This window comes from Vicia villosa, linkage group LG5 (assembly GCF_029867415.1).
Source record: "Vicia villosa cultivar HV-30 ecotype Madison, WI linkage group LG5, Vvil1.0, whole genome shotgun sequence".
In the NCBI taxonomy this organism is placed as follows: Eukaryota; Viridiplantae; Streptophyta; class Magnoliopsida; order Fabales; family Fabaceae; genus Vicia; species Vicia villosa.
In genome coordinates, this window is record NC_081184.1 from 76,714,987 (window position 1) to 76,732,198 (window position 17,212).

Here is a 17,212-nt window from a genome sequence, read left to right on the forward strand (position 1 = left end):
TGAATTGATACTTGGTTTAGAAGTGTATTCTTATATTTTGTTACGATATGAATTAACATGAGATAGTATGGTTTGCTAGTGTTAATTGTATTTTGGTGAATCATAATTGAATATTGTTTCTATTATGTGGATTGAAATCAATGTGTTGTGAATGTTGTGTACAATTTGATATATAATTCATAGAGTTGAATTATTATGGGTATGCGATAGGTTAAGATTGATGAGATAATCTTAATTGCATATGTTTGTTAACATTGTACATACATTCATGTCATGGTGTGCCTTGAAACAAAGGTGGCTTGCTTTGAAACAAAAGCGAGGCTTAGATTCTAGAGTGAATCGGAAGCGATAAACTATATGTTTACATTTTGGTGGGCTTTGGTCTTGTCCGGATCGGAAGCGTGGCCTAGATTCTAGATATTGAATCGGGAGGCAATGAAACTTTGGGTTCACAATTCGGTACCACATGCATAGCGTCACATATCTTGCATTGAGTCACATTAAAATTATGCGATAATTGAATATGTGAAGTTGATGTAGTTGTGATATGTGTATGAGTTTAATAAGCGAAATGAGTAATGTTTGAATACATATTTGATTAAATGTGTGAATATGTGATAATTATGGTTGTGTGCATAATTGAGAATATAATATTGGAATTGAAATATTATACTCTTCATACTTGATGTATACTTGATAACATGTGAAATATAGATCGACTATTATCTACATGGTTATACATAATGTGATTAATTACTTGAATTGTTGATTTAACCATTGTATCTTATTATACTTTCTTCATAATGATTTGTATTCTCACCCTTCTGTTTTAATGTTGCCCTCGTTTGGCGACATGCAGGTTCTGGAGTTAGTAGCTCGCGTGTGATCTTAGTTGGAGTTTCTTCCGAGTTATTTGGAGATTAGGTAGTGAGTCAATGCTCTGGTCATGTAACACAGGGTAGACTAGTTATTTGAACTCATGTTATATTTGCTCATGTATTATGCTATGACTTGTAAACTTTTGTTGGTTGCTCGTCGTTTTGAGAGGCTCATAAGCCAAACATTCTGATTTTATCTTATGTTGAATTGAGACCATTAGTCGATGTATGATCATGGTATGGGACATGAATCATTATGTATCACATGAGTATCATATTTTCCGATGTAAATGCATATCCAGGTTAAATTGTGATTTTATATTAAGTGTTATTAAAATGACCATGTGTATTGTGTTGTATAGATAAATGCTGTCAGTTTTTAAAGGCTTTTAGTTTTTTTTTTTTTAAAAACATCGATGTGACGCCTTTTTGAATTATATGCATGCTATTCTCTGATTATATGTTAAATATTTTGGAGTATTAAAAATGGGTGTTACAGGCTGAACCTGTTCCTAGAAGGTGTCTCTCTGATTAGGTGGCGCTCGATCTTCTGAATACAGTTTCGCGATTTGTACCGGCTCCCGATGAGGCTTTTAACATAGTTGAGGACGTAGAAGGCGGGTCCACGAGTCGTGGAGGGCTTTCGCTCTGAAGCCCCACTATAGGATATGCTCGGATTATCCGGAGAACCGTTTTTCTATGTACGAGTTTGCGTTCAGGGAGGTGGGGATGAGGATGCCCTTCACCGATATGCAAATGAGCGTCTTCAACTGGCTGCAGTTGGCTCCTTCCCACCTCCATCTAAACCTGCTCGCCTTCTTACGAGTGTTCGAGCTTGTCTGTCATTATCTTAAGATCGGTGTTATGGTGCCCCTGTTCTTTAGAGTTTTTCATTTACAGCGGCAAGGTGGTGCTGAGGGGAAGCAAAGATGGTTGTCCTTTAAACGGCCAAAGAAGTTGTTCCAAATATATATGGATTCTGTCAAACATTTTAAGGATAGATATTTCATAGTGAAACCTCTCACCTATGCCGCGGTGGCAACCCTATCGAGCTTGAGGCAAATGGGGCTATGATGATCGAGCTCTAGTGTAGGTTTCCTCTAAAGTGGCAGTATGATCATTTCGACAGGGGGACATAGGCCTACATATTTAAAGATGACGATCTGAACGCCGAGGATCGTGACGCTTACCAGTGAATTGTACGATATGTTCAAAGTTTTAGGTCGGCGAGGTGTACGACCCCTGATGAGAAATAGATTTATGATGCTCATGGGAAGTCCGTCTATGCTCATCGTTTTATTAACACTAAGGCGATCCTCGAATGTCGTTCGGATGGGGAGGCCATGCCTGTGTTAGGTATAATATGTTTAGTGTGTTCCCGTGATTCATTTTTTTATTGTGCTGATCACGTCTTCTTTTTGCTGGTGAAATGGCCGACATTCACGAGCATATGGTTAAGCTGCGGGCCGAGAAAAGAGCCAAAGTGATTCCTAAGAGAAGCCTGTCATACTCCAATTTTTAAACCACTTTTTACATGTCCATTTGCATTTTATCTAATAAAATAAAAAAATATGTATGCGTTCATTTTGCGCGCTTTATTAGAGTTTCTGATTTAATAGCATTTTCCATTGATTTTTATTAACATTTTTAGATTTATAATTTTAATTCTTAATTCATTCTAGACTTAATTTGAATTTTGAATTAAAATTAATAAATCATTTAAGTCATATTATTTTGTTATTTGTTTGTATTTTTCTTTTTGTTTTTGTAGCTGCAATAAAAAAAGAGAGAATCATTCATGAATGCAAAGCCCATTTAGTTGGTCCAAGTCTAATGAAATTTGCAAAGCCCACTTGGTGGTCCAAGTTAATCAAAGTCCAAGTCATTTGATCCTATTCACTATGAGCCAAATGTAGTGAAACTCTGCCAAATATCTTCCTCCAAAAACTTGAAAAAACAGAGCAAATATCCTTCAATCTTCTTTCTCATTTCACAATCCAAACAACCTTCATCAATATTACCTTCAACCTCCATACACAAATCAAACCTCACCAAATCTGAACCAAACTTCATCTCACCACTAAGCTTCAGAAACCAAACCAAATCTTCACATCAACCGAAAACTTAGCTGCAAAAATGAACAACCATCCAAATCACGACTTCGATGCAAAATCTGCAACGTTTCAACATAATAAAAACCGACCCTATCCTTCAACTCACCGCATCATTTCGCGATCTCATCCTCCTACAAACCGAGCCACACTCTCCGACGCGTGATAACGATTTCCTTAACCTCAAAACTCCAAGCCGCTCGCAACTCAACGATTTCCACCATCAACAACCATCATCATCATCGACAATAACACGCATCCGAATCTCCTTCACCTGCATCGTACCAGCAACAACATACCGCCGCGAAATCGAGTGATAAAAGAGAGGTTTGTTTTTGTTCATGGACAAGTGTTTGAGTTCATCCTTTGAAAAAAGATGTAAAACAGAGGGAATATTAAGCGTGAGAGGGAGTTTAAACCAACAAGTTTGAGAAATAATGCGAGAAGAAAGAACAGAGCAAAAATGGAGATCGTAGACTGAAAAAGGAACAAGAGGCGGACGGACTCCCTGACCTGTTCCTCTAGGTTTTTATTTTTCTTCACTTTGAATGGAGCCCGATTGGGCCTTTGAATGAAGCCCAATCCGTGTTCCTTATTGCACATCCCTGCGTATCTACACCTCCCCTGGCTGTCTTCAAATTATTTTGGGCCTTAGCTATGTAGCCCAACGAATCTCTCATGGACCTCCTTCTTTCAATGTATTTTCCTTAGTTTTTTGTATGTTTAGTTTTATTTTAGTTTTATAATTGATAAAAATCACTAGTACAAAAATGTTAATTTACACCCGTTTTTTATTAAATTTACACCCATTATTTTTAATAAAAATCGGGTGTATATCCACAGGGTGAGAAATGTCTAACGAATTTACACCCGTTATTTTTAACAAAAATCGGGTGTAATTGGGCGTAATTACGTTTTTAATTACACCCTGTTTTAACAAAAATCGGGTGTAATTGGGCGTAATTACGTTTTTAATTACACTCTGTTTTAATAAAAATCGGGTGTAATTGGGCTTAATTACGTTTTAATTACACCCTATTTTAATAAAAATCGGGTGTAATTGGACTTAATTATGTTTTAATTACACCCTATTTTAATAAAAATCGGGTGTAAATATGTTCTTAATTACCCCCTATTTTAGTAAATATCGGGTGTAAATACGCCATTTATAAATGAACAATTATATCTATTTCCACCCTATTTCATAAACACCATTTAATTATATTTTATTTTCAGTCATAATATTGTAAATACTATAAAATCATACACATAAAAATCATTTTAACTAAGTCAAAATATTTTTAATATTAACCAAAAAGTATACAAAATCATGTACAGTCATAATATTTCAAGTATTATAAAATCATACACATAAAAATTATATTTTAACTAAGTCATAACACTTTCTTCATATATAATTTTACGCCATGCTTGACGGTTAGCTTCGGTGTTCTCTAGTCCAATTGAATCCAACCGCTTTCCACATGTAGCATTGGATTCATCCATGGCCAAAATACCACGTCCTGGAGAAGCAATTGTTTTCTGTATGCAAAAAAACAAGACACAAGAAATTATTACAAGAAAGAGCCACATGTATCAATGGTAACCATACCGAGCCGTTGATAGTGCCCCTCCGAGAATATGACAAAAATGCCCGTTCAAGAAACACAGAATGAGGACTATCAAAATCACTAGTTGTCTTAGAAGACCTATTCCTTGAGTGAGCTACAGTATGAGTATCTACACAACAATGTTAAACCCATTAATTTATTATCGTTTCCTCTTTCTCATAGAGATAACTTAGTTATATAAACTAAAAACAAAATTCAAAATTCTACATTTCTTAAACAAATAAGAAAAGGAAAAAGAAAAGGAAAGAACAAAAAAAGTAATAATTATAAGATGCTAATTCTACTATCAGAAAAATGCATAATATTCTGAATTGATGAATATATAAAACGATAAAAACCTACCATATGGAATCACAAATCACAACAACGAGTACTATGCGGAGAATCAAAACCTAAATTCCACCACAATGGTAATCTTGAATTTCATAATCCCGGACTACTATGTTACAAGAAAATGACAGCATTATATTGATTTCGTTGGACCATGTAAGATGTAAAACTCAGACAGAACCAATGAAATGGGGTTGGGGAATAAATAAGAACAGAAAAACAACCTCAGAATCTCAGCCACTGAATCACGAACCTTCTTAATTAGGATCATGTGGAACAAACTGCAGCAAACGGGGGACGTGAGAATCCATTTCCAAGTCTATCAATGATTTCAGATTCCATTCCTCTTTTATTAACAAATTAAGAAACGCACTAAAACAGCAATACCGACTCCAGCCTCAATAACAAGCTGAGTGCGGAAGAGTAAGTAAAAAAAGGCATTATTAGCAACAAAACAAAATATTGCTTTTAAATAATATAAATTAGTGGACCAATATACATACCCATGCAAGGCTTATCAAAAAAAAAAAAACATACCCATGCAAGACTAAAGGCCATAAGAGAAATAAAAGAATGGTAATTTTTCTGACCCACGCAGTTGTTAAGCCACTGGAGCAATGTGATGTATCAGATGAAGATCAAAGTTGAAAGAACACGGTTTTCAAACTAAATCTCTAGGTAAAAGAAAGTAATAACATGTACTTACTTCAAGAACTTTGTCCAGTACATCCATGTCCAATATGTCTGGTTTGAATCCAACACCATTTCCAGTTATATGATGAGGACCTGTATATATGGATAACATTAGAATCTGCGATGACTATATTCATTACTTTTCACCCTTATTTTAACCGCCTTTTACATCTACATTTCATATAAATCACTTCACCGATATCAAAAATGACTAAGAAATGAACAATGATATTTACCAGGTTTACCACCATTGAGCACATTACTTTCAGATGGCTAAAATACAATGCGCATGTCTAAAACTACCAAGCGTAAATTTTCAATCAAATCATATATGATAAGATTGAGAAGTTTAGAAACATATATGATAAGATTGAGAAGTTTAGAAACATACATCCATCAAATCATTAAGGTTAACCTATTTGTTTATAGAACTTGATTGTGTTACCTTCTCTTCACTAAGAAATTCCTACAGGGATCATATAAGAGTTGTCACATAACCAATATATGGAATACCATAAGAACTTTGCAGAATAGCAACTTCAGTAAAAAAATCATGCAGTTAACACAAGTAAATATGTCAAGCCTTTTTATTTTTCAAAATTAACAGAAAAAATGATAAATTAACTGTTAAAAATTAACATGTCTAATATTTAAAATTCCTGTAATTTGTTGAAACGGCCAACTGTTAAAAAAGATAAATTAACTGTTAAAAATTAACATGTCTAATATTTAAAATTCATGTAATTTGTTGAAACGGCCAACTGTTAAAAAAGATAAATTGCAAAGACAACCAGTGCAAAGAATGATACTGTCAACACTTACTCGGAACAGATGAATAAAAGGCCTGACCAATATCAGCATGGTTTTCCATAAGGTATGCAGCTTGACCCAAATAACCCAATAGCAGACATGGCAAAACAAGAAAGATAAACGTAAGCTGCAAAGCAGCACCATCAGTATCACATATTAGTACACAGGAAATAATAGATATGAAAGAAGCACGATACTCTGATAAATACTAGTACGACTTTACCTGCACTGATCGTACAGAAAAGTAGCAAAGATCTGCAAATATGGCTTCAGAACCTGCAACACAGTTCACTAGGAATTTTAATAAATTGTATAGGTTGTGTACAACAATAGTTACATTCATATTGCATATTCACCACAATAAAAAAGTGAGTATGGGAAAACTTAGACAGTGCCAATCATTATTGCTAGCAATGCATTGTATCTAAAAAAATAAAAACACTATCAGTACAGCTAAATCTACCTAAGTGGCAAGATAAAATCTATAATATTAATACACTCCTATTTTCAAGATCCTGCGTATTTTGTTTACCAGTTGCACACAGAAGACATCCCCCAAGAGAATACCATGCTTTAGTTGAGTTCCTCTTGAAGAAATAGTAGATATGAATAGGATTAAATGCCCTCAAGACACTTCTGTCATATTTGACAAGATTGTATATCCCAATACCCGCAAGAGAACAAAACCATATGAACAAAGCAGGTCCAACTGCAAGTCCCACTTTACTCATTCCAAACTTTTGTACACTGAACAAAACAATCAAGCAGGCAACTGAAATCATCACCACTTCATCTGCATAGTTAAAATTGAAGAAAAGATTAATGCAGTTATATAAATGACCAAACTATAAGCTTATAAATCAACTCAGCTTATTAATACGCCTACATAGCTAACCCCCTTCAGAAATAAAACTAAAACAAAAAAGGTTTTCCATTCTCCCAGACCAAGTTAATAGACTGCAGTAGTAAATATTTGTTGTAAATTGTTAGAAATAAAGTATATATAGGACAGTTATGCTTGTGTGCTATCATGTAAACATAGTAAATGCTGTAGAACTGTAGTTGAGGTCAAATGATTGGCATCATAAGCAAGTCTCGTGACTATTGAAAGAAAACTATTTTTATTTTTATTTTTGCAAAAATGAAGAGAAAGAAAAAGAGTTATGATCAAATGAAGGGTTAAGCAAGGGTACCATGTATAAGTTGAGAGGTGAGGGGTATATTCCTCCAATTGCCATCCCCTAGTTGAGATATATAAAAATTGAGATGTTGATTGAATGCTGTAGAATATAAATTATAAAATGTATAAATATAACTATTATTTTGAGTTAGCATGAGCCGTTTACCATTTTGTATGACTTCCAAATTCAAGTTCTTCATTTTACACAAGGGCACACTAGTAATAAAACACAACTTTCAAACCCTTCATTTAACACGAGGGCATATTCTAGTACCAATTATTCATATTCACCACAACCTTACCCCACAAAACCATATAAAAATCTCAAAAATATTCTAAGCCGCTAATAATATTTAACGTGTCAATCTATCCTATGAACCTCACGTGGTAGCTAAAGGCCAAAAGCTAGTCCTCTTTACAAACACACTCACTTCATCACTAAAATTCTTGAACCCCTTAGTTCAACTTCATTCTCCTTGCATGCTTGATTACCAAGTTAGTTAGTTACTATACTATAGTTTCAATTTAATATTTGATGTATTTAATTTTCTTTTTACTTAAGTTTGATGGTGTTAATTAATGTTTCATTTAGTTGTTAAGTGCTGCTGATTAGTAATTAATGTTCATTTAGGTCAATTTTAGAAACCTAGTTTCTAATGCTTCCATTCTCTGATCATTATCAATCTTCTGAGGCTAGTTTTAGCCGGTCGCAGAGGATGCGTAATGATCAGAGATTCTCTACATCTAAATTATAGAGAATTTCACAAGTGTTGGGTTGAATGATTGAAAATTGCAAGTGTTTGTTGCTAGTCTGTACTTAGGTCTAGTTCTAATGGAATGTTTGTTTTTCAGTATACAAAAATGGCATCAGTGACTGCTTCAAGTAACATAGAAACCAAGATATCCTAATTCGGGAATATAACGTGGAAAACAAGTAAGCTATCCTAAGCACTTAGTTTAATGAAGAAAGTTAACATTGAAACGTTACCTCTTGATAGCCCCTATCTCTATATTGATTTGTAATGAAGTCCAAGAGTTTGTTGTATATCCTTGCACCACGTGGAAGAAAAAACCAGCTTCCCAGACTAACATAAATAGGACAAACCATGAGACATGAGTAAGAAAATAATACTAAATTCTCAGTGAGACGGGAGTGAACTCACTATACCTCCACTCGTGATGAATAATAAGTTCATGTTTCGTTCCCAAAATCATGTGATCGTACTTTACATCCTCTTCAAGTTGATGCATAGTGTGATCGTACTCTATAGTCTCTTCAAGCTGATGTATAGTGTGATCGTACTACGACCAGGACATAACAACCAGGACATACTTCAGCAAGGGAATCAAGATTAAAGTATACAAGACAAGTGATAATGCTCCAAGAATGTCTTCATTTTCATTTATAGGGGCCTTTCTAAACATAACACTGAAGGTATATAATGGACTTGTTCCGACATCACCAAATACAACACCAAGAGTCTAAAAAGCCAATACAATTTTCTTCCCTACACTGATGTCCTGCAATAAATTATAAAGACAAAAAACATTAACATTTTTTTTATGTTTCACTACATTTTACAACTTTATACTCTTATGAATGAGTAGCAACGAGGCTTTCGTGTCCTTGCTTCATAGCTAACAATACATAAAAATATCTTTAAAAATATCTCGAAGTGTCGGGAAGCGAATCCGATGATACATAAGTCATGTTAAATAACAAATCATATATACAACAATGAATATCAAGACAACAACTCTCCATCAATTCGCCAACCACAACCAGTTACAACAACGAATATCAACACAACAACAATTCCGTGGTAGAAATCAAACAAAAAAGAGAAAGAATTCAGTTCAAGCATTTCACCAAACACTTGGTGTGCATGTTAGGAAATGACTAATTCATTAACAATTTTACACTATACATAAACCATAATCGAACAACAATCACACAACAGCAATCGAAGAAGAGAGATGAAGAAGATTGAAACTGAAATTCACTGGAAAAAATTGCACGTACCGAATTCCATCATTAATGTGCGTCGGCATCATCTTCACGTATCTTTTGTTTCTCTTAACCTTCATTTTCATTTGCTTGTTCCATTAATCACCATGCTCTGCTACGAATTGGATTTGGCCGAGGAAGAGATTGAAAAGCACGTTAGATAAACACTTTTAAGAGGAGTAAGAATCACTTTTCCGTTTTCACGTTTGTTGAAGCTGCGCGTTGTTGGTAGCTTATTATTCTCTATTTCTTTTCCATAAGTTACATATATTAAATGATATGTAGTAAAACTTATGATAAGTGATAACTAACTATATTTCATACTGTACATTATAAGATACATGTTATACAATAGGGATTATAATGAAATAGATTAATATATTGAATTATAAAATTTAATAATTTATTTAGTCCATTTAAATTTACACCCGTTTTATATTTAACGGGAGTAATTGAGATATGATTGTAATAATATTTTTAATTTACACCCATTTTTAAAAAATAGGGTGTAAATTGTCACGTGTTAATATTTAAAATAATATTTTATTTACAATATTGCCACTGCATTTCGTATTTACACCCGTTTTTAGTATATTGGGTATAAATGTTAAAATTATATTGTTCCTTTTGCACTAGTGAATATATAATAGTTATCTTATTTTCTTTATCAAATATATATATATATATATATATATATATATATATATATATATATATATATATATATATTCAAAAATATTTCTATTTAGAATTTGATTTTTTTTGAATATTTTCATAAAAATACTAAAATTTGTTTTAAACTTCTCTTTTGATTTAACACTTGATGATCCATTTGGTGAGAGTTGGTGATGCTTTTTTTTAATATTCTTCTTTTGATATTTTCTTTGAATCAAAAGTTTAGAGGTCCAATTCCTCTTCAAAGTCAATGGACTTAGGGCGTTGATAGGATGAAAATCTGAATCCGCAATATTAAGTGATTGAACTTGAAGATGGAGGGAACCTTTAATGTGATTCAATCTTTTCCTTCTCTTTTATTTTGGTCGATGAAAATCTTTAATATCATTGGAATTCTCTTGAATTCTTGATGGAATGGAGACGAGACCACTACCTATTTTCTTTTCGTGCGGTATTGCTTTTGGAGAACGATTTACATATTGTTTCTCTCGCATGCATTATCACTAAAATTGTTGACCGACCTCTTTGTAGGGTGACTTCTACATAAGTCACCTAGCGATCTGCTTAACATAGCGCAACATTATCCCTAAATCAAAAAAGATCTAATATGACAGAGATTGTATGCGGTTGGTTTAAGACTTATAGAAGTTTATCGTGTAGTCTCTATATTTCTGCACTTTATTATATTGTTCTTTATATTTCTCGCTGTATGCTTTATTTTATCTTTCATCATGTTTATGTTTCTGCCATTTTTCTCTTTGTCCATTTGGACGTATGTTTATGTTTCCACAATTTTCTCTTTGTCCATTTGGACGTATTCTTTATGTTTCCGCTATTTTCTCTTTGTCCATTTGGACATATTGTTTATATTTCTGTCATTTTCCTTTTGTCCATTTGGACCATATTTTATCTTTTTGTGCTAAAACATTAATAAACAACTTAAAACGATAAAAAACACTTAAGACTCTCTATGGACTATTGGTTACTATCCCGAGCATTTTAGAGACCTGGACCTTTTGGAGTTAGCACCTCTGGACCTTGTTATTCTGTATGAAAGTCCTTGGAGTTTACTACAAGGCATTAGGTTGTTTTCTGTTTGTGTATGCAGGTATTTCCTCGAAAGTTCTTGATGGTTAATTCCAAGGCATTGTGATAAGGAATTCATCTGTACACAGCCGTTACTCTGTCTGATTTTCGTCAAGATTTTATATTGTAATCAAAAGGCTTGGTGCATGTGGTGCTAAAGATAATAAGTTCATATGGATCCCAAAGTGGTAATGTGATGGCTTAGTGTTGATAGTCAAAAGGATGGGAAATCTTGTTAGAACAAGATTTGTTCTGATCAATATTCTTGTTTTGATGATAACAATGTATATAAATTTTGTATAAGACAATGTGGTACTCCAATCCGTTGCATTTTCTATTTCAGGAAATATATAAAGAGTATGCACAATTCAGCGCTAAGAAGCACTGACTCAGAAGGTTCAGGATTGCAACATCAGAACATGCTCTCACAAGACATCAGAAGATGGTCAAGCAGAATCAGAACATGGTCTATGAAGCATCAGAAGAACATGAAGTCAGAAGCAGAAGCACTGAAGTTCTTATGATATCACGCTAAAAATACACCCGGATGAAAATCCCGAGAATGACAAAAGACAACTTTGAATTTATGACTATGTATTCAAACAACACAAAGTAGATTTCATTGTTGGTGACTTGGTAAATTACTACATGCCATTTTTTAATTTTAGCCGTGGCATTCATCTTTTTACACACCATTGAATCCAACAAGCAAATCAAATAAATGTTGCTAGATACACTTACACTCCACTGAATACATTACTGATAAATGGAAATTATTGAACTCAAGTTGGCCCTACTATGGCCATGATTGTATAATTCACTTATTTTGGAAAGTAACTTAACTTCTGGTTTTTGTGCATGCATCACCACTTTTAAGGAGGAAAATGATGTGTGACATTTGTGTGTGGGGGCAAAATGTTAGTGTAGAATAGGGAACTTCATTAATTGCCTCTATTATACATTTTTCCAATCCGGTTAGGATATGTTTGGTTTTAACTAAATTGATTTTAATTAAAATGACTTAAATTTAATGTAATTTACGTTTGGAGACATAGATTTAAAATTGATTATTTTTCAATTTACGTTCTTTTGGATTATTTGTGTCAAAATTACGTTTGAGTGTGTAAACCAATGTTTTAAAAAAAACCGCATTGAAGAATGAACGGGTAAAACATGTGGCTTAAAGTTCAATTGGTTCAACCACCGGTTAAATTGTAGTTGAACTGCATATTAAATTTTAGTTAAAAATTAAATAAATACTGTTATTAAACATTGATCACCCCATCTCATTTCCACAAACATTACATTAATTTTTCTCTTTATATTAGCATTTATGCTGTCTCATGTCTTCTAATTTTATTCTCTATCTTCTATATATACAATTTTAAATTTGTGCTATAATTAGTTTTTTAATCTAAACAAGGAAAGTAAAACATTAAAAAAATAAGTTTTATTTTTTGAACCGTTAGTTTGAGTGAAATCGGTCTCGACTATGCGGTTATTTTGATTTTTTGTGGATGAAATAGTTTTATCCCGATTTGATAGACCTAGCAATTTGTTAGTCTAAATCAAACTAGGATAGACTTCAATTAGAGGTTGAATAGTTTTATCATATATATATATATATATATATATATATATATATATATATATATATATATATATATATATATATATATATATATATATATATATATATATATATATATATATATATATATATATATATATATATATATATATGGGATGTATCAAATAAGAGCATGTTTAAAATCGGAGATAAGAGATTAAATTCTAGCCAATGGATTGGATACTCGGTCTTGATGAAATCATGTGCAAGCAGCATAGACAATAAATGTTCATCAAGACCAAATATTCTAACCGATGACTAAAATTTAGTCCTCTTATCTCATCTTTTAAAAGTGCTCATACTTGATACATCCCTATATATATATATATATATATATATATATATATATATATATATATATATATATATATATATATATATATATATATATATATATATATATATATATATATATATATATATATATATATATATATATATATATAGGGGACGACTCAAGTGAGAACACTTGGTTAATATGAGAAATGAGAACAATGAATCACGACCATTAAATTTTGATTTTGTTGGTTTTAATGGACTGGATTAGTTTCTCTTTCTATGTTGATTTAAAATAAATACTAAAGATCATCGAAAGAGAAACCAATCTAGTCCATTAAAACCAACAAAATCAAAATTTAATGGTCGTGATTTATTGTTCTCATTTCTCATAATAACCAAGTGTTCTCACTTGAGTCGTCCCCTATATATATATATATATATATATATATATTCGACTAGGCCTGAAGCTGGCTCACTGTTAGGCAGGCCCCAATCCAACATTACTGCAAGGAAGACCCAATGAAATGGCCTAAACTGCCATAGTCATTGGAGAGATTCTCACCCACGTGCTCCTATAAGAACATGTGGCCAACTGCCCTCCGAAAAAATCGGTCTTCCCACATCCAAAGATCGCGAGGCAATTGACATAGGATGATGATCACGCGCTGGTCTTCCCTATCCATGTAGGATCCTGGTATTCTTCTATTGTGGACCAGAGAATCCAGCCCACAATAGAGACCCTGGCCCAGCGTTGGGGGAAATATAAATACCATCTTCCACAAGAGGGTCAGGTGTTCTAATCATTCTCTCTAACTTCGTACTTGCACTTCTTCAATCTGAATCTTACTTTGGTATCAGAGTATCTTGTAGGTGCACACCCCTTTTCTCATCAATCACAGAAGTTCAAGTGTCGTAGGCCACTAAAGATTGTTCCGATTCCGGTAAGATCAGTGGCGTCGTCTGTGAAAATTCTTTGCTCCCTCCTCTTTTTCTGAAATAGATCAAAGCAAACTGAATCTCAAAAACCTACTGATCATCATGGCCAGCCAACGCGACGATAACATTAATGAAACAGGCATCCCCGCCTTTAGCACATTTGATAACCTCAACAACGGGATAGCTGATGACAAACAAGGTGACCCCAGAGAAGGGCACAATCTCGAGGGGCTGAAGACAAATTTACTATGATAAACAGGAATAACAAGTGGCACCTAATTCGACTGTCGAACATAGATCACTGCCCCGACTTAAATTGCCTACGAGAATATATCCAAGGAAACTCGAAGAAAACTTGAGCAAAACCATGTTCACGTGACTGCATGCCTAGATGATAGCCGACCACATGCAAAGTCCTTCCACCTTGAAACACGTGCTAACTCTTAAGTCATAGCTCCTTCGACTAGGAGCAACGACTTGGGAGGCTCCTATATATTCTAGACTTCGTCTGTGGCTGGCCCACCATTGGGTAGGGCCTAGTCCAATGCTACAAAAAAGAAGACCCAATGAAATGGCTCAAACTGCCATAGCCGTTGGGAAGCTTCTTACCCACGTGCCCCTCTAAGGACATGTGGCCAACTGTTATATGAAAGAGTAATTTATATAAAAATATAAGAATTTAATAACAATCATTGAATTTAAATTAATAGTTATGCTTAAAATATATTTTTAAACGTTGATAACTAATTTCTCTTTTCTCTTAAAAGCGTCTATTCTTATTTTTCTCTTTCTTTCATAATTGCACCTTTAATATCAACCCTTTATTTTAAATTAGATGATTATTTTTCATTCTCATATATTCATATTTAAGATATGTATTAGGGTCCACTTATTAAATTAGTGATAACCATTTGTCATTTGTGTCTATTACACTTACCAATAAAAATAAATAAATAGAGCAATGCTAACTAGTTTAATGTACTAGTGAATTGTGCCCTCAATTATTTAAACATTATTAGAGTAGGTCTTTTTCTCTTATGGCTGATCTGGTAGCTAGGTGACCACAAGGCAGACGTTGGTTAAAAGTAGTTTTCAAAGAAGAAACATAGAAGCAATATTACAAGTACATGCTTCAAATATGGATCTAGAAAATAATGACAAAACAGAATTTGATTTGAAATCTCGAAAATTTATATAAAGCATTATTAATTATTCTTACTAAAATATTATCCTTCAAGATGGTGTATAGTTGTAAAAAGCGTAAACAAACTGAAAACAATTTTTCGCTCACATGCTTGAACCCTCCCAGAAACAGAAGTCCACAAAAGACACCTGAGGTGGACAGTCCTCTAAGTCGGTCTTTCACACAAAAAAGTATTTATTAAAATTGGGTAAATCATAAGAAAAATCTGTATACTTGGAAGCATAAAGGAATTCTGTAGTGCTTAATGTACTGGGTGGCAAAACGGGCCGCCGCCCCGCTCCGTGTTCGTCCTGTCTAAAGCCTACCAAAAAGCAAAAGAGATGGGCATGTCGGCCAAGAAAAATGGGCATAGAAATCTTGTCGGCCCCGTCAAGGTGGTGGATTGACAGGCGGCGGACTTGCCCGCCTAATTTTTAATTTTTAATTTTTTATTTATTTTTTAATAGATCAATAGTCTTTATTTACCTTCAATTAAATTTTTCACTTATTTTTTAAAATAATTTTTTATAAAAGCATCTTTTAAATAAATTTTACCAAAAAAATATTGCATATATTTACAAATAAATGTATAAAATAAAATCATCAAGAATTTGAATGACTAGAATTAACTTTAAAAGAAGACAGACTTAAAGAGAAACGAGCTTAACAAATATGTGAAGCACACTTTAGCAGGCGGCGGACTTTGGCGAGGCGAGCTTAGGCGGACGGCGGGTTTTGACAGGCGGCGAGCCCAAAATCCTAATCCTACCCGTCATATTTTGGTGGTTGCGCGGGCGGGCCCGACCGGCCACCGCCCATTTTAAATATTTGATTTAAAATTTAAATTGTATTTTTCTCTAGTTCACATATAATATTTAAATTGTATTTTTCTCAAAGTTCTCATATAATTTAATTTGTGTTGCTTCATTGTTTATAAAATGAATAGTATTAAAAGAAATATTTTAAAACAAAATTTTAAAGATCGCAATTAATTGAATAAAAAATATTTTTTTTATATGTCAAATCTTTCACTATTAAACGGTGTAGGTATATTTACGAAATTGCTAAAAAATAGTGTTTGAAGTCATTATTTATAAAATGTTCAATTATAAAAATTTGTGAACTTAAGTATTATTACAGTTAAATTGTTGTAATTTTTTAGTAGACATAATCATTTATCCATTAACAATTTTCAAAATATTTGTGACGAATAAAGATATTTTTTCATATTTTGTATGCTAGATTTAATAGCGAAGATTCTTGCCGCCTTTCAAGGAAATATTTTGTATGCTGAACTTCATGGCAAAGATCCTTTATGCTTTTCAAAGAAGTATTTTGTATGTCGGACTTCGTGGCGAAGATCTTTGCCGCCTTTCTAGGCAATATTTTGTATGTTTCATGACAAAGATCTTTGTTGGCTCTCAAGGCAATATTTTTTATGTTGGACTTCATGACGAAGATTTTTACCGCCTTACAAGGAAATATTTTGTATGTTTGACTTCAAGGGAAAGATCCTTGTCATCTCTCAAGGCCAAATTGTATGATGGACTTAATGACAAAGATCTTTGCCGCCTCCCAAGGCAATATTTTGTATGTTGAAATTCATGGTGAAGATCCGTATCGCCCCTTAGCAAAATATATGTACGATAGACTTCGTGGAGGAGATCCTTGCCACCCTTTATGACAATGTGAATAAACAATCCAACTCCTCGCCTGAAGGACTTAGAGCTTCCTCGGGAGGGACCAAGACATATAAATCTCTCCCCCAGAGGCCCGACTGAT

The 17,212-nt window shown here is 33.4% G+C and overlaps 1 protein-coding gene across 1 annotated transcript; it reads right to left on the minus strand.

Moving 5' to 3' along the window:
• Positions 1-2,777: 2,777 nt before the first annotated feature.
• On the minus strand, positions 2,778-7,496 carry LOC131604866 (potassium transporter 7-like). Its single transcript, XM_058877280.1, has 5 exons — positions 6,986-7,496; positions 6,677-6,729; positions 6,466-6,580; positions 5,657-5,736; positions 2,778-2,963 (listed from the first exon to the last, which is right to left on the minus strand). The coding sequence occupies exons 1-5, from the start codon at positions 7,233-7,235 to the stop codon at positions 2,778-2,780; spliced, it is 684 nt and encodes a 227-aa protein (XP_058733263.1). The 5' UTR covers positions 7,236-7,496.
• Between the last annotated feature and the right edge of the window lie 9,716 nt (positions 7,497-17,212).